Source organism: Paroedura picta, chromosome 11 (genome assembly GCF_049243985.1).
Source record: "Paroedura picta isolate Pp20150507F chromosome 11, Ppicta_v3.0, whole genome shotgun sequence".
Taxonomy (NCBI): Eukaryota; Metazoa; Chordata; class Lepidosauria; order Squamata; family Gekkonidae; genus Paroedura; species Paroedura picta.
The window spans coordinates 26017763-26041770 of NC_135379.1; the positions used below are offsets into that span (position 1 = coordinate 26017763).

General features: G+C 38.5%; 1 protein-coding gene across 1 annotated transcript; it reads left to right on the plus strand.

Moving 5' to 3' along the window:
* Positions 1-6151: 6151 nt before the first annotated feature.
* LRRC72 (leucine rich repeat containing 72) lies at positions 6152-23455 on the plus strand. Its single transcript, XM_077304009.1, has 9 exons — positions 6152-6300; positions 8186-8259; positions 15366-15435; positions 15822-15903; positions 16535-16648; positions 18847-18936; positions 21452-21616; positions 21998-22025; positions 23256-23455. The coding sequence occupies exons 1-9, from the start codon at positions 6256-6258 to the stop codon at positions 23419-23421; spliced, it is 834 nt and encodes a 277-aa protein (XP_077160124.1). The 5' UTR covers positions 6152-6255; the 3' UTR covers positions 23422-23455.
* Positions 23456-24008: the final 553 nt, after the last annotated feature.

Below are 24008 nucleotides of genomic sequence, written 5' to 3' on the forward strand. Positions count from 1 at the left end.
ACTTGCATGGAAGAGGGGAGGGAGGGTGGTGGCAGTAGTGGTTAAAGCCTAAAGATACAGAACTAGGTGATAGTAGTAGTGGGCTCACCATGACACTGATAAAGCTGTTCTGATTGAGCCACTCAGCCTCACCTACCTCACAGGATGCCGGTTGTAGGGAGAGGAAAGGGGAGGCAATTGTAAGCTGCTTGGAGACTGCTTCGGGTAGAGAAAAGCGGCATATAAGAACCAACTCTTCTTCCTTCCTCTAAAGGCTAAAGATACAGAGCAAGTAAGTCCACAACTGAAGGAATAAAATTAAATAAATAAATAAATAATGAGGAAAATGTGAAGTTTTAAAGAAAACCAAGAAAGTAAAGCAGGAATAGGGAGGAATGTGGAAGGAAGTGTGGAAGAAAGGAGTTCTGTATCTTTGTAAGCTAATCTGAAAGACCATTGGAAATTGTAATAGAGAGAAGAAGATATACCAGTAAAAATGCCTGGTATAGATTCCCACTCACATCCACTACATGTCATCCAACCAGTAGAATTAGGGTTGCCAATTCCAAATGGAAATTTTACTGGAGATTTCATGGATGGAGCCTGTAGAGGGCAGAATTTCTGGAGGAGAGGGAGCCCAGCAGGGTGCAATGCCATGGAGTCCACCATCTAAAGGCAGCCATTTTCTCCAGAGGAAATTATCTCTGTCATATGGACATCAGTTGTAATTCCAGGAGATCTCCAGACTCCATATGGAGGTTAGAAAGCTTAAACTAAATAAAGCTAGTTTTGTTATCCTTTTTCCCAGTTTCTCATCTTGTCTTAATTGCTGAGCCAGAGTTTATCACACCATGCAATTCAGTGCCTTAATTCTGCAGATGTTTCATGGTTTGCTTCAACAGGGGAAGGACGCAGCACTGGAATGGGATCAAGGCAGATTGAGGATCATTATTAAGGACTGCCTGCATTTAATATACTTTGTATTTCAACAAAGCAAAGAAAAAAAATCCACTGCCAAATAATAACTTGCTCACATTTTGCGCATGGCAAAATTCCCAGATGTAAATTATGCTATTAGTACCACCACATGACTTCTCACTGAAATCAGTGAAGCGGTCTCCAGAAACAACTAACTGTATTCTAAGATCTTACACGAATACTACAATGTCTGATTGAATATTTTTCTTCAAACCATATATTATAGGTTCAAATAATATCATGCATACATCGCGGACACGGAACACTTCTATTTTATTTATTCTGTTGCTGTTTCCTGCCTACTTTGTGTAGAAATGCTAAAAGTAACAATATCAGATTTTTCATATATAGTCATGCAGGTCTGGATACTTAAGGACACTTACTTTTTCTTAAGAGGAATGATTTTTGCTAATTGTCCCTCAGCTCCAGGCCACAGCTGGCCCATCCAAATTTGGTTCCCTGTGATCAGTAGACCCTCAAGATCAGCATCAGGACCAAAATTGAGATCTACGATGTGAGGAGGGACTTGTCAGAAGGTATCACATCTCCTTAATAAAATCTAACTGTGATTGTGTACAGGCCAGTATAATAGCTTTAGATTCAGAGGTCATTAAATTAACACATTTGGTTGATGAATATACGAAACTGTCTTCACACCACTGGTCTATCTGTCAAGACAGAGACCAGTGGTGTGAAGACAGTTTCATATGTTCATATCTGTCAAGACAGAGATCTTTTTTCTCCCACGTGACCATGGTGGCCAGACTACAGCATCAAGATGGAGAAAACTAGACCTACCCAACATTGACTCTTGGTTCAAGATACTAAGAGAGTACGCCAGGATGGCTAAACTCACCAACTTGGTGAACAGAAGACCACCTGAAGAATTTTATGAGCACTGAGACTTTTCCTGGAATGTGTTGCAATGTAGTTTGTGTGACCAGATGTTAAATTTCTATTTTCTATCCTTATGTTAAAATATTCTATAAACATTTTAAGAGAATTTTCTAGTCTTCTCCAGGTGAAAGGACACTGTCCCCCAAGGTACTCCACTGTTCTACACTGTTCCTTGATTTACTGCAGGTGCTAGGTAGCCTCCCACTGGCAGATATTGGACAAGGCCTGCTAATTATGCTCACATAGTTCAGCTGTAGATCTAAAACAGGAGGGAGGAACTCTCAGCTGGAACATTTCATGGGCACTGGATTGGTTGAGGAAGATGGGAGGCTGTGATTTGCAGTTTTCTATAAAGGTAGTGAGTGAGAACAGGCATTATCTGTCTCTCCTTTACCCTTTCCTCTCTGTGCCACAAAGAAGACATTTGTATTATGCTCAAGGACTCTTTGCTTCTAAAACTAACTGTGCCATATTAGGACTCCAGCTATCATTTGCTTCCAGAACTCCGATTATGCTTGGGAAGGGGGCCCTGCAACAGCATCAGTTGTGCTCTGCTGAAGACCCACGAATCCTTAAACCAGCTCTGGTGCTACGTATTTTTAGCTCTGGTTTTAATTGGCTTACTGGTGTGTACTATTTTAATTCTTAGCTTCCGAGATGAGGCCAAAAATTGGGATATGTTATTTTTAAAAACTCAAAAAATGATAAAATCAGAGTCCAGTAGCACCTTTAAGACCAACAAAGATTTATTCAAGGTGCTTGCACTCAAAAGCTCACACCTTGAATAAATCTTTGTTGGTCTTAAAGGTGCTACTGGACTCTTGATTTTATTGTGCTACTTCAGACCAACATGGCTACTCATTTGAATCTAAAAAGGATGCCTCTATTATGAATAAAGAGTGCATTTTCACACCATGCTACTTATAACCTGATAGGCCTGAGTGTTTGTTGTATACACCTCCCCTATACACACCAAATGAGCCTCTTGTGGCGCAGAGTGGTAAGGCAGCGATATGCTGTCTGGAGCTGTCTGCCCATGAGGTTGGGAGTTCAATCCCAGCAGCCGGCTCAAGGTTGACTCAGCCTTCCATCCTTCCGAGGTCGGTAAAATGAGTACCCAGCTTGCTGGGGGGTAAGCGGTAATGACTGGGGAAGGCACTGGCAAACCACCCCGTATTGAGTCTGCCATGAAAACGCTAGAGGGCGTCACCCCAAGGGTCAGACATGACTCGGTGCTTGCACAGGGGATACCTTTACCTTTACCTTTATACACACCAAAACCATTCAAACAAGGTAACAGTTATCTCTTTTTGATTTACTGCTGATTTGTGAAACCATGATGTTGTTAATGAGCCATAGCAACACAGCTGACACAATAACACATCATTTAAGTGGTGAATTCAGCAAGGTTCAGTCAGAATTACATTCCAAATGTATGGAACATCTAATAGCCATTTATGTTGAGCTGTTGACAGAGAAAGGATGCTTCATGCCAGCTTGTAAGCTTTATGCAATTGGGTGGCATTGTTCTGTTGGAAGATAGAAGTGAAATTATTACATAGCCCCAAGGTATAAAGAATCATTTAAGTAATATGAAGGTGACAATGGATAAACAACATTATTTATTGAAAGTCACATGAATGTTTTTCAAGTTTCCAATTAATATATAATAAAATTTTGGCTCCCTCCTTTACAGATAATAGATTTCATACCTTCTTTTCAAAGACAGATACAATACTGACATGCTTTATTAAAAAAAAAATTAGTCATTTTAGTGACTTATTCATATAATAGACATGTTTGGGTCAATTTTCCAGTGGGTCACAGACCCTTATGGCTGGGAGCCTGCTTCACAAAGTTAAGAATCATAAAATATAGATCGATCCTACCCTAACCCATTCCACCCCTTTTTGTCATTGCCCCCTAGTACAGTCATCCCCACTGTGGTACCTATATGTGCTATTGTGTCCACCCATGTGCTTCCTGACACCTATATAAACAAACAAATAAAATATGCACAGTAGCACTGAAAGTCAGGGGCATATATTAGCACACAGCTGCAGCTGTAATAAGTAGAAAAGGACCAATATTTCTCTGTTGTTCCAATATCTCTATGGTCAATCAGTCTACAAGCTCTATTTTGACCATACAACACTACTTTTTCAAAGTTACTTGGTTTGCCATTTCCTGTGATGAATGCGTGATATCTAAATTTAGACAAGGGATAAATTACTATCCTCCAAATGCATCCAGGTGGTGATGAAGATAACATTCAAAACATTAACGATAAAGAGATAAAACTCTTGGTTCAAACTACAAGTTTATGCACCCTACCCAGACTGAATGTCTATTAGTCCAATGAGTCAGACTTGAACAGAATCACCTTCACATCCAAATTTCAGTGAATGTTTTATGTTGTCAATAATGACTTCAAAGTTAAAGCCTAAGGTATCCACTTCCCTACAGTTTTAAGTAACATTTTCTAGACTTAAGACTGCTTAGTGATTAATCCTGCTGTTGGATATGTTTGTGATGACATAATTTTACTGTAAGAAATTAAAGTTTATTTCCATTCCGTTGTCATTTGATCTGTCCTTGTAGCGTTCCAAGATAGCAGCTTTATTTCAGACATGGTTTTTGTGACACCCATATGTATCATGTTTTGATGTTTAGCTTTGCCTCAGAATTGTTTTCTTCTTCTTGCTGTAGGAGCCATGTTGAGTGAATTACTTCAGGGTATTTTAGCACTTTAAAAAAGACATGGTGGTATCCCTACTGCTGTTCATAAATCTTTAAGGAATCAAAGTGTTTTCACTGGAGGTGTGTGTTTTTAAAAGCACTGCAAATAAAATGGAGGCTGCCACACAAAAAATTTATGATTAACTATTTTTAGCTTTGTCTAGTCATGAGCCTTTTTACAGGAGTAATGATTACAGGAGTAATGATAAGGAGTACGGACTCATGTGGAGTTAATTCATTCAGTCATCTTTCTAAAATCTGGACAACAATCATGTTATATATGGTGTTTGATGTTTGATGTTTGCTCTGCACTGGTTTCATGAAGACTAGCTCTTCTTATTGCATAGAATTTGTGTTAAAACCTGGTACTCTGTAATTACTTGTACAGTACCTTGGTGAGTACCATCTCCAGATTTCAGGGATGTATGAGCTGGGATAGTCTAATGCTTATTTGGGGGTTCCTGAGTTTCTTATTTTGGTCAGCAAAATCAAATGGGATTCCTGAGGTCACCCAATTTTGGAGTGTGTGTGTTGGGGGGGGGGGGGTGGACAGGCACTAAATGGCATATTTTAGAACAGATGCTTCTAATTTCAGGGATGTATGAACTGAAATTGTCCTTATTTGGGAAGCACCATGTTTATGAAGTATAAATATTTGTGATTAGACTGGAGACTATAAAACAGGAAATACAAATCTGGAACTGGAAACCAATTTTGGGGGGGAATCCACGTTTTTGCTACTACTATGCCTAATGTAAGACTAATGCCTTCCTAAGTGTATATAACATTGAAATTTTTGAGTGAGTTTTGTCTTGATGTGCAATTATAAATTATGGGTTGTCAACTCTGGGATGGAAGATTCCTGGAGATTTTGTGGCAGAGTTTCGGGAAGGTGGGTTTTAAGGAGAGAAAGGTCATCGAGGAGATATAATGCCATATAGGTGACCCACCAAAGCATCCATTGTCTCCCAGGGAACTGATTTCTGTCACCTAGTTGTATTTCTGGGAGACTTCCAGGCCCTAACTGGAGATTGGCAACCCTAAAATATAGATTCATGCACTTTTGATTATTTGGGCATAATAAGTACTGAACTTGCTGTACTCCGCTTTTTACTACCCGAAAGAGTCTCAAAGCAACTTACAGTTGCCTACCCTTCTTCTCCCCACAACAGGCACCCTTGTGAGGTAGTCAAGGCTGAGAGAGCTCTGAAAGAACTGACCGAATGAAAAGGAGTAGAGGAATCAAACACGATTCTCCAGATTAGTCCTCCGCTCTTAACCCCACTGTCCCAAGAGGGCGTTGGCAGAATCTGGACGCACGTCCATTAAACCAGGCCCCTTGCTTTCGCCCTCACCTTGCAATGGAAACGCAAAAACTCAGCCACACCAAGGAGGCACTCTTCGGGCCCCGCTCAGCTCGCAGAAGGGCGCGACTCTCCCCGTCAGTCAATCCGCTCTAATGCGGTTAAACTGGACGAGGGCAGCTAAAGGCGCAGAAGCCGCGAGGCCGTCCCATCAGCTCCCCCCCTCCCCGGTAGCCCTCCAGCCACACCCGCAAGGCCCGACAGTCGCGGGTTCCAGCCTCTCCTCTCGCTTCCTGATTGGCTCTTCTGGCGGCGAAGAGGCTGTGCGGGCGGGTTGCCCTGGAAGCGCCCGGCCAAAATGGCTGCTGCTTCTGGGGGCAGCGGGAGGCTGCAAGGCGAGGAGGTGAGTGAGGGGAGGCAGGAGGCTCCGGCACCGACGCCTGGCCCTGGCGGGGATCCCGGGGCCGGTTTCTCCCGAAAGAGGTAGAGCCGGGAGGAAAAAGGGCAACCACGACTCTCTTCCTGCAGGGGTCCCCGTTTCATCAACCGCATCACGACTCTCGTTTGTTTCTTCATTTGTACCCCGAAGAGACCGTAGACGCTGTACAGAAATAAAACAAGTAATCGAGGGGGAGATAAAGAAACCCATTATGATCTGGGTCAGGCTAAAAGGGAGAGGGAACATTAGAAAATGATGCCTTCAAAATTAATGGTGGTTCTTTTTAAAAGGTTAGAGGAAAATGCACCCGGTGTTAGTGATTATGTCCGGGACAAAGAGACTCCTGGTTCATGTATTTACTTTCATATATTGACATTAGGGCTGCCGGCCGCCAGGTAGGACTTGGAGGTACAACTCAGCCCAAGGCTACAGAGATCAGGTTTCCTGAAGGTGAACTCTGTGGCATTGTACCCACCCCTGTCCTCCCCAGGCCACATCCACAAATCTCCAGGAGTTTCTGGCAACCCCCACCCCCATTCCTTGCTGTTAGTTGGGGGACATGACATGTGAACAGTTCATAAGACAAGGGGGCCTCTTCTTATCATGCAGAAAGCTTTATGTGCAGACAAGAGTCAGTGTTTGCTTGGAGCATGTGACTGGGAACCTGGCAAATGCAGGGCCATGACTCTGTGTACATGGCTTATACAAAACACTCATCAGGATGGATGAGCGCATTCAGTCTTACTCCCCAGTACCTGTGCCCACTTTGTCAGCAGAGTAATGTGTGAACTATTCTACAGCTACAAATCAGTCCACGCCCAGATTGTTTTACACAGTGAATCACCCTCTGCCAGTGTCAACATGGCTTAACAAATATGACTGTCAACTCATATATTCTTCATATCTCAGCAACATAAATTTTCTTCCTTTTCGTTGACTGTGGATCCTAATAAGAAAGAAGTGCTAGTAGATCCCTTCCAATTTCACCATTGTTTCCTAAATGGAAAAAGGAGATTTGCACTACAACATACACTCTTCCCGCATCTTACTTCCAAACTTCCTTCTGATGGGGAACCCCTTCTGGGGTTCTTTGAAGCCTGAAAAATATTTCAGGGGTTCCTCCATGGTCAGAAGGTTGAAAAAGGCTGTCACTATCTGTCGTTACCACAGATAGTTTTATCTTGCCTACAAATAATTTTTTTCTGAGTATTCTCTGGGGTATGCCAGCTCAAATTTAAGTACATTTATTTTTAAAAATATGGTTATCTGAGTAGTTCATAATGACAAAGGATCCTGAGGTAAGTTGAACAGTTATATTTTGCTGTCAAAAATTTAGACAGAAGAGTTCCGGCTTCACGCTCAGATGTTATATGACTTCGGTGACAACACAGTAAAATTGTGCCAACATAAACTTATGTTCAAACACCAGTAGTTGATTCATTAACTTGAAAAGACTAGAATATTTGTAGCCATGTGATTATAGACAAAAGTTTGAATATGTGACATGTAGGAGTGAAGCTTTTTCAAAATCCGACTCCTTTAGGCTGTCCAATGACTGAAAGCAAAGAATTAATAGCTGAGAGCTAGATGAGCAATTCTCAGTTTCTTTCCCCATCTTCTGGGAGCCTGTTCTGCCTGAGGACATTGAGTGCTTGCCTTTCCCACAAAAATGTACTAATGTATGTACTGAACTTAAATGAAGTAATAAAGATAAAAACTAGAATGTAATAGCTACAGATATATTTAGAAACACTAAGAAACAAATCCTATGTTTTCACTATCTATCTAGTATATATAACAATATATTTTGTTTGATCATAGGTATAATTTCCTGTCGATTTATTTTCAGGTTTTAAAAAATCAGTTGAAGATATGTGGGTTTAAGAAAGATAATGATGTCACAGAGTTGTATCTGGGAGAAAGGTAATTTGTTTTGCTGCTACAAGGGAAAGTTATGTTTGATAGATCCAGTTTACAAAGTCTGAATGAGTTAACTGAGAAGATTCAGTTATGAGCGACTGATTCACTTCTGCACTTAAGGAAACCAGAACGCTGCTTTGCTTCTTTTAAGACAAATCTCACATTCAGTTTTCATTTTATGGGATTAGCATAGTTCTTAAGACTCAACGGAGTCCTAATATAAAAGTCTAGTAAAATGGTTTAAAATATTGTAATATAAAATCATCGCAGACAGTGTCATATGAAAATTGCTTCTTCAAGAAAGGTTGGTTTTGGTTCAACACCTTCTGTATTAGAATGCCATCCAAAATTATACAGCACCCACTGCTAGTAGAACATTGCATACAACTAATTTTGTAGCTGGGACATCCTGAGAAGAGTATATAGTAGGTTCTTAAGCTTTCTCCACATTCTTAAACTTGTTTATAAGTCCTCCCCCACCCCCACCCCTATCACATTGTTAGGATCTCTTGCACTCTCTCTGCCACCCTACACAGAGAGTTGCACCTACATCCATAGAAATCATTGGTGTACAAGAGTGTAACTCTGTTTTGGGTAGCATTGACACTTTCCCTTTTTACATTCTTGGCTCTGACAAGTGAGGGTAAAATCAGACATGATATACTTTATGCTCTTGATTTGTTTTGAGGTAGCCTGGAAGCAATGAAAGTATTGAAGCCATAGCCTAACTGTGGTGCTACCGGGATGGTAGAAAGACAGAGCATCACATGGAACTAGTTTTGTGGCTAGGTCATCTTGAGAAGTAGAGTAGGTTCTTAGGCTTCCTTTCTTAAACTGGCCATTTCTTCCACCCGACTCCATCCTGTAGGAGGTGACAGGCTAGAAGATCCCAATTTATCTTGCTTGTGGTTACCAAGAATAGCACAGTCCCACACAGAGCTGCACACATAGGGACTTACTGATGCACACCATAAGGTACAATCAGGCTGTAGGCTTTCCTTTGTCTTGTTTTCTCTTCTGCACTGCATAACTTTGGCAAGCGTACAGAAAACTTGGCTTCCAGATGCCACATTTGGCCTTGAAAATGCTGGTTGCTAACCCCTAACTGGCCTGATTGGATTGGTGGCTTAGACCAAACATTTTCCGGAGTTTAGGGCTCAATTGACACTGAATGAATCCCATGATATATCAATCGAAAGTACCTTTACAGTTCCACTTCTGGTTTATGGTCCATTTACGTTAGATTTAATGCTGCTCCATTAAGCTCTGTCATTAAGTATCATTTGGTCTTCATGAAAATGCAGGTGACAGAACATAGCGTGTTGTGGCATTGCCAACTGCTGGGCAAAAAAAAAATGTTCCTTTAATAGAGGCTTAACTGGGTGTTATTCATCAAGTGATATTATTTACCTTGATGTGACAAAAAGCTTCAACTGCCCTTTTCCATACATTAATTCTCAGTTAAAGAGACAGGACATTTTTCTTCAGGCCTGTATTGCTTGGTGTTATAGTATAACCCGACTTTCTGCTGACTGGAATAGAATGTTAATCTGCTAAAATCTGTGCATTAAAATAAACTTTGCAGTACTGTTAAAGGACCTCAGTGTGCTTCAGAGAGCTGTCATCTTCAGGAAATTGATTAGTTTAGCAGTTAGCAGGAAGGGACTGCTGGAGGCCTAAAAAGCTCAGTTTGTAAAGGACATGCAAGGACTAGAAATCTTTTCATAAAGGGGCAGAGTTTTAAAAATATTGTTGGAATTAAACTCTACTTGGAGCAAATTATATGCCTTTGGGTACAATCCTTAGATGAGTTTCTCAAGTTCTGTTCCATTGATTTCCCTGGAATAGCTCAAGACCTAGGTGGTTTGAGGATTGCAATATGATCATCAAAAGGAACAAAGTAAGCCTGGAGATACAGGAAGAATTAACCCAATTAAAATAAAGTTTAAATTTTTAGAAGGGGACACAAAGTAGCAGAGACTGTGTGCTAGAGTCAGTAAAAAGATGCCTTAATTTTGCAATCTGTGAAGCATTTCAGTAATTTTTTAAAAACAGAGATGAGAATTTTGTCCAGAGGCTTGTTATTTTTTTAAAACATTTGTGTTGTAAATCATAACTCCAAACAGAATAAAAAATAACAAAAGGTTACAACAATGGTGGTAAGTCTACAGACACCCCCCAACTTGAGAAGTAAATAAAATGCCCCAGCAACTGTTCACACAATCCTGCTTTGCCGTGCCTCTGAAAATGCCAGCCCCATTTACTGGCAAAACATCAGGCACTAATGCTACCAGACCATGGCCATCCAACCCAGAAAACCTACAGCAACCAGTCTACAGATAAGCATCTACAAAATGTTTCCAAATATCTATGCAGTACATTCAAATGGCTTACTGGAGGAAGACATTTATCTTTCCAGTTTTATAATATTACGTTTTTTGCAATGGTAAGGACAAGGGGGTGCCCATTTTTGTAGTCCATCCATCTCTAGGAGATAGTTTAAAATACAAAGCATTCTCAATAATCAATTAATATTCTGATGCAGAATTTGTATAATTACTTCCTGCTCCAAAGACTTAACAGGATAGGACCGAAGCATATGTTCAAGAGACATGATGTGTGAATTACAATGCCAGCATTTAGACACTTTACCTGTTCTTTTACTAAAAAGGTGCTGTGGTGTCCAGTTGTCCTAAACTTAATATTTAGCCGAATAAACTGCAGATTGAGGCCTCCTAGAAACAACAGGTGTGGAACCTGGTCATGTATAGAATCATAGAACCATAGAGTTGGAAGGGGCCATGCAGGCCATCTAGTCCAACCCCCTGCACAATGCAGGATCAGACGAAAGCATCCTAAAGCATGTAGATTTTAAAGCAGTGGTTCCCAACCTTTTGGCATACGGTGGCCGCATTAGCCAGTGCCTTAAACCAAAATGCATCAGAATTATTAACCTATTTATTTAGGTCAAAAGTAAACATTTTATGGAAAACGCAAGAACTACCTTCAATAGAAGACTGGTTGAACAAACTAGCTGACTTTGCCAAGATGGCCAAACTGACACTGATAGTCAATGGAAGAACAGAAGAGGCCTTTCAAGAACAATGGGGCCCTTATCTGACTTACTTAAGAAAATAATCTAAAAGGAGACTGAAATGGGGAATTAAGTGTATCAAATGAAGAGCATAACCTATTTTTTCTGTATTAATAATGTAGATTATTCGTACTGTATCATCTTTAATTTTGGAAAATAAAATAAAAATTCTGCTAAAAAATAAATATTCAAAGGTAAATGAAGAAATGTTAACTTTAATGCAATCCATTTTACTGTAGAATCCTTTAATTTAGCTACGCATGCTTACCTAGCTAGTGTAAGGCATTGATATCCAAGCTAGTGTTTGTGACAGACACTCTTAAAATGTCTTGGCTTACACTTTGATTTCACAGTTTTGATCTTGGAAAAGGTTTGTTCACAGAAGTATGTAGTGCCAAAGACTGTGAACATGCTTGCAGCAAATTTCTTTAGGTTGATAAGTAGACCAGGTAGACCAGAATAGAACTCTTTAACAGACTATTTTCTTTGTAAATGTCTCTGAGATTATCATTGGCTTGCAAATCAATTAGTTCCATCTGAAAAAAGTTTCTTGCATCTTCTGGTGCTACTTCAAATGTATTCTGAAACATTCTTATTTCCCTTCCAAGGTTATGGCAATCAGTGAATTTGTCCTGATATTCTACCTGCAATAGGTTCAGTGCTTTCATGTGTCTTTCAACATTGAATTGTAAATTCCCATCCTTCTCAAATTTTAGTCCATAGCAGCATGAGAAGTTTGAAAAGTTACCTTCACTAACTTGCTTCATAAAATGTTTAGTTTTGCTTCAAAAGCTTTCAATTCATTATACATGCCACATAGAAGCTTTCCTTTCCCCTGCAACCTTAGATTCAATGTGTTCAGATGCTCTGTGATATCCGTTAAGAAAGCCAAATCAAAAATCCATTCAGGGTCAGAAGGTGCTTCTTGACCTTTTCCTTTCTCTTTAAGAAAGACATCAATTTCATGATGAAGACTGAAAAAACATTTGAGGACTTTGCCTCTGCTAAGCCACCTGACTTCTGCATGGTACAATACACCCCCATATTCTGCATCTATCTCAGAGAGAAAATTTTGAAATTGATGATGAGCAAGGCCATGATGCCTGATGTAATTAATGATGGATACAACAATACGTATCACACTTTCCCACTGAAGAATCTTACTACACAAGGCTTGCTGATGGATGATGTAGTGAAATTGCATGGGAAGTATACCGTTTAATTCAATATCTCTTCATTGACTTTTGCAACTACACCAATTTTACTTCCCACCATATTTCTTGTATCATCAGTTGTGATGCTTTTCAATTTATCGCAACTCAGACCAAGATTTTCTATTGACTTACATACTTTCAAGAATATGTTTTCTGCAGTTGTGGTGCCTTTCAAATTCTGCAGTGCACACAACTCTTCTGTTATTCTGAAATGGGAATCTATCCCCCTGATAAAAATTAGTCTAAAATATCATTGCTCTTCTAATGCCAAAGGAAAAAAATCAAAACTTTTAGCCTTGACAACCAGTGACATATGCAGCTCTTCTCCTAGTTCTTCAACATGCCTGGTGATTGTAGATGCAGATAAAACTGACAAAACTAACACATCAGGGCACATTTCCTCCATTATTTTAACCATTCACTTTTTAACAAATCCACCATCAGAGAATGGTCTACCACTCTCAGCAATACATTTAGCAACATGATAGCTGGCCCGCACAGTAAACAGGTTCTCTTCAACATGCTTTCTAAAAATATTTTGCGGTAAAAGACATTGATTTTTTAAAGATAGTTTATCTTGTTCACTTGTGCCTCTCCTTGATATATTGAGTAGCTCTTGTGATAGGATTGTGCTTCTTTGGAGGGCTGCACAGAAAAAGGTTGGGGGCTGCATGTGGCCTGCAGGCTTCAGGTTGGGGACTCCTGCTTTAAAGGCCATGGCGCCAGGCTGCGGCTCCCTCTCCCCGCCCCCCCCCGCAGTAAAAAACTTCCCAGGCCGCAAGCTTGCGGCCCGGGAAGCTTCTTACTGCGGGAGGGGGGGAGAGGGAATCAGGGCCGCGCCCGCGCACCGCACATGCGTGATTTCGGCCACGCATGCGCAATGCATGGCCGCGGCCGCGCATGCACGGCATGCTCAGGCGGGCAGTTGCCCTGCTGGTCCCCAGCCTCAAAAAGGTTGGGGACCACTGCTTTAAAGTATATTTGAGTAATTCAGATACCATTACTAAAACTGAATTGATTATCTTGAAACTAAAATGCAGCTGATATAGTAACTAGGGTCCTTTTTCTAGAAGAATGAAACCAACCTCAATTGGCTTCCATTATCACATTAAGGTTCTTAAGGCCTGGCAGCAGAACAAATAGAAGACAGTGGTGTGAAGGAAAGGTAGGAGAGAGAAAGGAGGTCTTCTTGCTAGTTTTCAGCTTGTGAACAATGGTAGTGTCAGAGCAGGTGGGAAGAGATGTCCAGTGGGACTCTTAAGTAGTATTGTGCAGTGTTCAGAGCTAGCAGTGTTCCTGAGTGCTCCAGACACACCAGATGGGATGCTGGCATATTGGTGAGTGAGTTTAAGTGAAAATTTCAGTTGTGAGATATATGTTTGTCTCAGGGCCATAATATTGGGGGGGGGGGAGAAGCGGAAGGAGTGAGTTAACCCTTTCCTTGTTTGTCATTTTACTGATGACCAAAGTGTTATTTGGCCTGCAAGAAGAAGCATAAAGGTATCTGTATAAGAAAGCAATCTAAGCCTACTGCTGCTCAGAAAAGGCAGCCAGCCCACCATATTCCTCAGTGTTGTCTCCAGATCGAAATCTGGTTAGTGGGAGACAATGCGTTTGCCAATGTTCTCTTCGTTTAAAATTATTCCCAGCTTTTGATTTGTTTGATATGCTCAGAGAAACATTCAGGGAGCAATCCTAAGGAGGTCTACTCAGAAGTAGGTCTCATTCACTGTAGGTTATTGCCAGGAAGGTGTTTATTGAAGCCAAAGAGCTGTGATGATGTGCACTGGCTATAATATATGGAAAATTTAAAAATAATTGTGCAATCATATTCAGTTGGTAGGAAAGGAATTAATATAAGGGTAACTTGTTAAATGGGTATGTTTATGTATGAAAACTTCCAATATCTGGCTATTTCAAAGTAGCAGTGTTGATAACAGACAAAATTAATAAAACAAGCAGGGTTAATTTTAGTGGTATTATAGTTAAATGTTGTTAGCATTAGGGTCTATATTGGTTATCACTTTTTTGTGTCACTTTAAAAAATATTGTGAGTGTACTGAAAGTCAGGATATAAATAATATAAGTAAATGAAGAACAAATACATTGTTCTGACAAGTGTAATATTCAGTCCAGGCACTATATTTATTCATTTTTACATTTATACTCTGTCCTTCTCCAGAGGCTCAAGATGGCTTACAAAATTTAAAATATACGACATTAATACATACAATTTAAAATTCATTCAGTTTAAATTCAAACCTGTCTATTCCACCTTCAAGCCACCTCCTCTTTGTGGGAGTTAGATTGTCAGAGAACTGAGGAAGAAGAAGAAGAGTTGGTTCTTATATGCCGCTTTTCCCTACCCGAAGAAGGCTCAAAGCGGCTTACAGTCACCTTCCCATTCCTATGAGCTTCTGTGGGTGGACTTTCAAGCAGGGAGGCTAACATCTCAATGTTGTTTCTAGACCTCAACCATAGGCCTGGCAAAACAGCTGTTGTTTATAGGCCCTGCAGAACTTATTAAGGTCCTGCACATCCCTGATCTCCTCAGGTAGCGTGTTCCACCAGGCCATTGTCATGGGTGAAAAGCACATTTAATCACAAAAGCCCACTCCATACTAATGTAGTTTTATATCCTCCTCATAATTTGCGTATTAGTCTTTTGTTGTTGTTGTTAGGTGTGAAGTCGTGTCCGACCTATTGCGACCCTATGGACAATGATCCTCCAGGCCTTCCTGTCCTCTACCATTCCCCATTTAATTGGAAATTAAATATTGAAATTATATGATTTATTACAGAGGATTAAAAGAGGTCCCTGATTTATCGCAGTTCCGGATACTAATATATTTGTGGCTAAACAATAATAAGGTAATAAAGCTTTTTTCATTTCATTTTATATCCCTAGTGGCTACAGTCAGAACTGCATATTATTTTTAAAAATTCATTCCTCAGTATAGCATAATTCTGGCTCCAGCCCCCTCCCCATGACAGCAGCCATTATGTAAAGTCCTCTTCAGTTTAAAGATGATTTCTGAAGACATGTTAGCCAGCATGGAAATTGTCTGATGTTACCAATACTTTATACATTGATGCTTAATGTGTGGAAATAAAAGCATGTACTTTTATTTGCTGTCATATTTCTGTTATTTTAGAAATTTTGCAGAAATATTTGACTCCTGCATCAGAGACAATATATTCAGTTACATTTCTCATTAATACAAAAGCATAACCGTCTTCTGATTTTCACATTTTAGATTGAGAAATTAACATTTTTGAAGCATAACTGTTACTTGAGAGAACTGTACCTCAACAACAATGAAATCAGAAATATAGCAGGTATTCTGTTTTGTTTCTTTTATACAACAAATGGGTTGTGATTTCTGTAAACACAGATGTATTTGAAATACTTGGAACAAGGACTGAAAGCCTGTAGAGAGAACTAAAACGTGCAGTGATTTCTGTGAATATAGTGCTCTAAAGCAAAAGAAATATACTTGAAAGTTGCTGTGATCTTTTGAGCATGATTTAGCACCATAAAGTACCTGTGACAAGATGGATTCTCTGTGAATTAACCCTTCTCTTTGTGAGGAGGGCATCCTTGATGGAAGAGCAATTCCTTCCATGAATTCTGGAGTCCTAAATAATTTCCACGTTCCAGTGTTTACTGTTGGGACTCACCCTCTTCTTTGCTTTCTCCCTTGGTCAGGAATTTGGAGATGATAGAGATTTCTGTCTTTAAAGCTTGCCCAGGCTACGATCTTTCCAGTCTTTCTTTCAGCTTCTTTTGTGGTCTTTCTCGTTTTTCTTTTGTTATCTTTCTATCTTGCCTGTGGCTATTAATGTGGCTATTAGACTGGATTACTTACAGGTCATATTGCCTTATTTGTATTTGTGATCCTAAGATTACCAGCATAGTTCATATTATGCAATAAAGCATCAGGTAGATCCATTATTGTTATCATTCTAGGTGCTCTCAGACATGCACATTCATTGCAGATCCTGCTGCTTCATAACAACCAGTTGAAGAACCTGGAAACAACTGTGAAAGAGCTAAAAGGAATGATGAGTCTGCAAACTTTAAGTAATGTATTTTCTGTATATTGTGTGAATGATAGGACCCCACTCTAATACGTCTTAGAAATCCAGTATTTTTAAGATGGAGTCAAAATTCAACCTTTTTTGAGTGGTTTTTTTTTGCTGAGCAAATAGATTCTATAATTAAACATACCAATATATGTTTTAACTAGTGTAGACATTTTTTTAGTATACTGAAGAGAGCAAAGGGGTGAATGAAAATGCCTGAGTCTCTTAAATTTCAAATTAAGATAAACAAGACAGTGCTGGCGCCACTAAGTTTTGCTGTATGAAATTGCCTTCAGGGAAATAGGATTATAAACTGTTGCCTATTGAAAGTGAAAGTGTAAGCAATCTTTCTCCGTCTCTTCTGAAAGAATGCACTCATAGATCATACCAGGCTTTCAGAACTTTAAGAAGCAGGAACTAATTTCATGCCTTCATAAAGTAATTAATGGAGGTGTTTAATATCATCGAAATGAAGCTGAGCCAAGTTGAAAACAAGTCAAGTGCCAATCAAGTTATTCCCTTTCTTGTTTTCAAGATATAGCTTTGAATAACTAAACGCATCAGTCCATAGTGATTGTCTTGAAAACAGATTATATAGTAACAAAATCAAGTTATCTTTGTTAAATCCACACACCAGCAGCATACCATGAATGGACATACCCAGTGATTCTGGGAAATGAATAATTATTTGAGATGTTGGGAAATAATTCCATATAGTTGTGGTTAACTTCACAGCAATTAAACTTCACATTGTATTCAATTACTTATTTTATTTAGTTTTCAATTTATACTCCACCCCTCCTGGCAGATTTTAATATTTCAGAATCATCTTTTTGCCGAGGACACCCAAAGAACATGCAACACTAAAATCTATTACAGTTAATTAAATACAAAATACATATTAGAATACAGAATCAAAGCCAGCATCCCTCTGTGCAAACATGTCATATTTGCATTCGTTTCTTTACCCGAATTTGACCTTTCACCCATTTGTGTTTAAACTGAAGAGTGATGTAGCTGCCCTGGTAAATGTGCTATATATTTTCTCTTCCTGTGTGAAATCAGAGACTGTGTGCACTGTTCAGCATTAAGCTGTTTCAGAGCTAATGAAGCAGTGATCTTTCTACTACTGCCATCTTGTGGTTATTTAAAATGAAATTAATTACTATAATTTTCATGTTTATAGTTATGTAACAAGAAAATTCACAAAAGGAATTTCTTTTTAAAAGGTGGATATGAATGCGATGTTCTGTATTGAAATACTGTTCAGGAACATCACATTATAGACCAGGGGTAGTCAAACTGCGGCCCTCCAGATGTCCATGGACTACAATTCCCATGAGCCCCTGCTAATGAGCCCCAGCCATAGACTGATGATACATACACATTGCTACTATTAAACAGGCCACTTCATGTCTTTCCTAGAATAATGTTGGTTCAACCACTAGATGTTAAGGGTACTATGATTTAGCATTGGATTAGCAGACTTCCTGTCATATTAAACTTATATCTGGGTAACATCCAAACAAGGAAGTGATGTAACTGGGTTTAAATCTTATGGCAATAATGTAGCAGATTGTAGGCAGAACTCCCGATGTATAGTGGAAGTTTTCAGGCTTTGGAATGAGTCAGCGACAAGTCTTTTACTAGTATAGGCAGCTTCTTCATGTAAAGCCGTACTAGGAAAAGAAGATATGGCCATTGCTATATATGCCTGGGCAACATTCATGCTGGGCTACTGTATGTGAATCCTGACAGTGGTCTAGAAAATTGACCTACTAAATGTGATTATTTGGATTGGCTTTGTATAACAAAAATTCCTTGATGTATGGAAGAACACCAAGTAGTAAAATGGGTTTGGAAATAGACCTGCTTTGAATACAAGTTGAGGAAAACTTGTGAAGAACACAACTGAACATAAGGACCCATCCGTATCCACACTATGTCATTGTTAATAGCGAAGCAGATTCCCTTCACCGCAACCATTGCATCTGTGAAACAGAACTTTGACCCAGGTAGCATTTCCCTTGATTTATCCAAGAGTTGCAACATACTGTAGCCCACAGAAGAGTTTTGCAAGGCGTTTTGCAGATAAAAATAACTCAAGTTCTCTAATAAATGAATACTATCCATTGAAATATTGATTGCGATTTTGCAGTTTTTGCTCAGTTAATTTCTTTGTTTCAATTTCTGCAGATCTGTTTAATAATCCACTGTCACAAGATTGCAGATACCGTCTTTATGTAATATACCACCTCCCTGCAGTTCTATTGCTTGATAGAAAAGGTATAAATTGTTTTTATTTTCTTCATGAACAAAGATATCATGGTCAGTAAACAAGAAAAATGTATGCATTTAAAAAACTAAATAAAAGGTTCATTTCATTAATTTTGTAAACAAACATGTCTCTTATAGGATTTAATTTATTATATACAGTTATTTGGCCCTAACTTTAAAAATCTATTTGTAAATTAAGCAGATGTTGTCTTCAAATTGTGCAAGTTTCAGCAAACATACTGCACCACACAAGCTGAAATAAGTTATCTGTTATAATTGCACAACTAGAGTCAGAGTATTTCCAAGTAGTTTTCCTAAAAATCAGTCAGAAATTTAGTTCTCTTTAAAATTTATGTTTCACAGACTGATCTATTTTGTTAACTTAAAAGATTTGAAAAACTGCTTTCACTTCTTGACAAAACCCGGGGAAAGCAGACATTTTTGTACAACACAGTGAAGCACTACTATCATTGGTTAAGAATACTAATCATTTCTAGCTGGTTTTACCAAACTGTGCTCTCAAATATGTGTGGTTAAAACATGAATACAGTGGATTCCTGAGAAGTCTATATTTCAGGCAGTTTTCTAGGCGTGAGGAATAGTGGGTCAGCACCTCACACCCAAGCGCCTAAATTATGTGATGTACAACTTGTTGGCAAATTGAGATTCCTGGTATTATTTGTGGTTGGATTTGGCTTTGGGGCTTCCAGTTGATGCTTGGATGCATTATTCGAAAACTTATCTGTAGCCTATACCCTAGGTCAGGGGTAGTCAACCTGTGGTCCTCGAGATGTTCATGGACTACAATTCCCATGAGCCCCTGCCAGCAACTGCTGGCAGGGACTCATGGGAATTGTAGTCCACGCACATCTCGAGGACCACAGGTTGACTACCCCCCCTAGGTATCTTAAATGTCTCTTGATCTTTTTCAGGAGTAGCCATTTGTTGGGTTAATTGGCAATATTAAGAGTACCCATTAAATCTTAGTTTTAATTGATGAGAAAACAAACTTTATTCAGGTAATTGTGTAAAAGTAGAGTTCTGAATGTTAAACACCTCTCTTAAATTCAATGGTAAGGAGTGAATATTGTCTAAACCAGCCTTTCTTAACTTTTTACCATTGAGAACCCCCTGAAATATTCTTCAGTCTTCGAGAAACCCAGAAATGGTGTAATCATGCTGGATATGTTTGGGAAGCATTGCTGTATACATGCCCACCCAGGACCCCTTCCCTTCCCACCCCCTCTAGGCCCATCGTTGGCCACTTTGAGAGGGGGGAGGTCAATATCACCACCTGATAAATGTTTAACCAATTTTTTAAAAATATGAAAAATTAACTGACTCCCACCCATTCAGGAAACTCTTCCAGGTCTGTCAAAAACAAAATAAAACAACATACACACACACACACAAAAACACAGGGCCATTAAGAAATCCTCCTTTGTGGAAATTAGTGAAAGCAAATTAGTGCTTAAATAGTTGGATCTTGGGTAGGACTTTTAGAGATTGCAAGATTTTAATAAATATTTTTATTTAGTGTTTTCATCATTTATATTAACTGGAGCAAAACTTGTCAAAGTAGCCACCAGCATATTTATTTAGAATATATTTATATACCGCTTTTTCACTGCACCTGAATGAAGAGAGCCTATGTAGTCTAGTGGTTAAAGCGTCAAATGATGATGATTATTAATATTATACTACTAGATCTAAAGCCCAGTGGCTATAAAATGATGAGAAGATCATGTATGCTGCTTTTAGCTCCTTGTGAGGATGGGTAGCATAAAAAATAGTAACAGATACAAACCCTTTCGCATAGGAAATTTCTTCCTTGTAACCAGACTGGCTATATCAGAATAATAGACTATTTAGTGTTCCAAAAGAGGTTTTTAATGCAGCATGGAAAGCCTGCTACCCAAAGAAAAAGATCATTTTTGATAGGGAAAATACAACTGGGTGTTTCAGAAGGAGGTTTTTTGGATTGCAACCACAAAGCTTCATTTGGCCATTAGGTTCTTGACTGTAAATCATACACTCTGCAGAGTCAGTCATGTTTTCCAATTGTTTTCATAGGAGCTGCTTTTAACATTATAAAACTGATAAGTGTTTAAATATTATCTTTACTTATTGGGATTACAGTTTCATTCAAACTGATTCCTTGATACCACTTTTAAAAGAGTATACTACATCTAAAGAGTCTGTCACAGTGGCTTGTTCTAACTCCATGTCTTATATTTATCTTTCAATGAAAATGTACTGAGCAAGTATATACAAGATTTGTCTATCAGAAATACTGATCAGTTTTACTGAACTACTGTTAAATTTTGGATTGTTAATCTAGTAATAGAGTATGTAGCACGTGATACTTTTACTCCACTTTCTAGCTTCTTTATGACTTAATGGATCTGTGCCATATCTTATTCTAGTTGGTAGGCTAAGAAATATGAGTTGAGTAATTACTTTCTCCATTATATAAGGAGAATACTTAAACTTATAGAGAAAATCATCTATTTATGTTTTACAGAAATAACTGCTAAAGAAAGATCATTGGCCCTGAATACCCACAACCACCAAAAGACCTTTGTCCTCCAATCTATAGGATTTGGGAAGAGAATAGATGTACCACTATTGCCTAAGGCATCACTTAATAAAGGCTGGTCATTAACCAAAGTGTTGCGCTTGCCTCCAGGTATTTACAGTAATCTAGGAAAATAACACCTCTGAATAATCATTACTTACTCCTACTTGTATTAAGTGGCTTCATTGTATAGGCTAACTTTAAGCAGATCTGTTGAGAGTTTGCTGATATTTAAATTACCCATCTTGTGTTTGTTAAATAAGCTGCTATGGGTTCTAGATCCATAGCTTCATCAACCAGGCTAGCCCTGGTTACTGCTTGGATAGGAGACCACCAGATCAGAAGAAATTAGAAATAATTTTAATTGAGGAAATGGCTTAGATTACATTGTTAACTTCCTTTTATTTGTAACTGGCATGTAGAATTGGCTATTATAGTTTATGGACTAAAATTATATACCAATTTTAAGAACGTATTCTACACTTGTTTTAGGTTGTGAATTTGGAAATCACTTGGTTAAGTAAGTAGCTGGATCATCTTTCTGTATGTTAAACCTAGTACAAAATTCCCAATGGGGATATTTTCAAAAAGTATATTTAAAGTTGAGAAACACAACAAAAAGTTCATACCCAAGAACCATCTACTGCTATAGAGACTTATAAGATGACTGCAGTCATCTTCAGAGGCCCTTTGGATGCCCCTGCTTTTTAAGGCTAGATGGGAGGCAACCTGAAAAAAGGCCTTTTCAGTTGTGGCACTGAAACTATGGAATTCCCTCTCCAGGAAGATCCATCTGTCCCTCACATGTTAGCGAGTGAAGATTTATCTGCATAATCTGGACTATGACTTGCATGCTGTGAATTTTAAAGCTTGTTTTACAATATTTTTTTTTACCTTGGGGAGCCTAAGCTGTGTGGAAAGATGGCATAATGATGCTCTATTGGGCTTATATTTGCACTTCAAAGAATAACACATTTTGTGTCGGGGTATGAGCTTCCATGAGTTCATATACTGCCACAAATTTTGTTAGTGGGGGAAGTCATCTAGCTCCACAAGCTTGTATGATTTCTGCTGCTTTCCAATGCAGATCCTCATGTCATCATATCTCATATTTTTCCAGAGAGTTCCCTGACACACAAAGCCCAAATAGTGTTTTTCAGGGAAGCAGGAAAAGGGAGGCAGATATGGCTTCCACGAGCAGAGCTCTACTCATAGTCCAGTCCATTCAACCCAATAGTTAAAGAAACCCAAACTCATATCTCATACTTCTCTAACATGCACAAACAAGGTTCTTGCATAAGGTTCTTACTATGTAGTTTGTGTACTAGAAAGGGTTTGTTTGACTACAGGTGTAAGAACATTCACATATAATACAGTTGGTTGCATAAGATGGTTCTTGCTCCCAAATGTAAATTAGTTTGGTACTGAATTAGCTATTAAGTAGTTGTTTTCCTAACGAAATTTTAATAAAATATTTGAATTCTTAAAGAGTTCAACCAGATTTAATTGCTTTAAAATACATGGATTTAGATGGGAGAAACTGATTCTTTTCAATAGTAGCACTTGTGCTTTTTGTAGCACTGTTTGGCTCCTGTTATATATACTTTAGAGACTGCTTTATTTCATCGTGATGCTACATTGTTTTGTATCAAAATATTCATATATTCACAAAATATTTGATGTCAGCAATCTAAGCTTTAAGTTACTTCACTATATAGAAAGTTATTTTGTAATTTGTTCTTCATTTAAGAATTCCATTTGAAAATCCAGAAGATGCTGTCTTTGTGAGGGCAATGAACCGTTCTATAGTGGAGTTTTCTACTGTTAATTGGGATAAAGTGCCCACATCTGAAGAAAAACGTCTTGGCACCAAGCCAGAAAAAAAGCCAGAGAAATTGACAATAAAATTCAGATAAGTGGAAGTTTCATCAGGAAGCTGTGTTGTAAGAACCTCTTTTGCCATTATGTTAAGCGTTTTTTGTGATAACCTTTAAAGATATTACAAAGCAAGTAAATCTTCAGTTTTATCATTTCAGCATTTAAGACTCCTTTCCCATAACAGTATTGAAAAACATTCACTATTGATTAAATGCAGTTTCTTTGCCCTCAGCTGGTTAAACTGTGTTAAACTGAAGTAAAACAAATAGCTGGAAAGCACTTGTATGCCAGTATCAGGCTACTTCTACTTTTGCTTATGTATACAGAGAGTTTAAGGAAGAAACTAAACTAGAAGTTATGAGACAGAACACTATACCTAGTGATATTCTTCTTGAATATCAAGTTACATTTGTCTATTCTCCTTGTTCTACAGAAGGTTATCAAATTGTAGCTATATCACTGGATAGTATCAAAAGATTTAATTGGAAACAGTGTCTAATCAGATTTTGTTAAAATGTAATGTTCTATAACTTAATTCAATACTGGTTTGTTTTAAGAAAGTGCAAATTCAATTGCGTTAACATGAGTATCCGTATTTGTTCAATTAAAATAGATATAAGAAAAA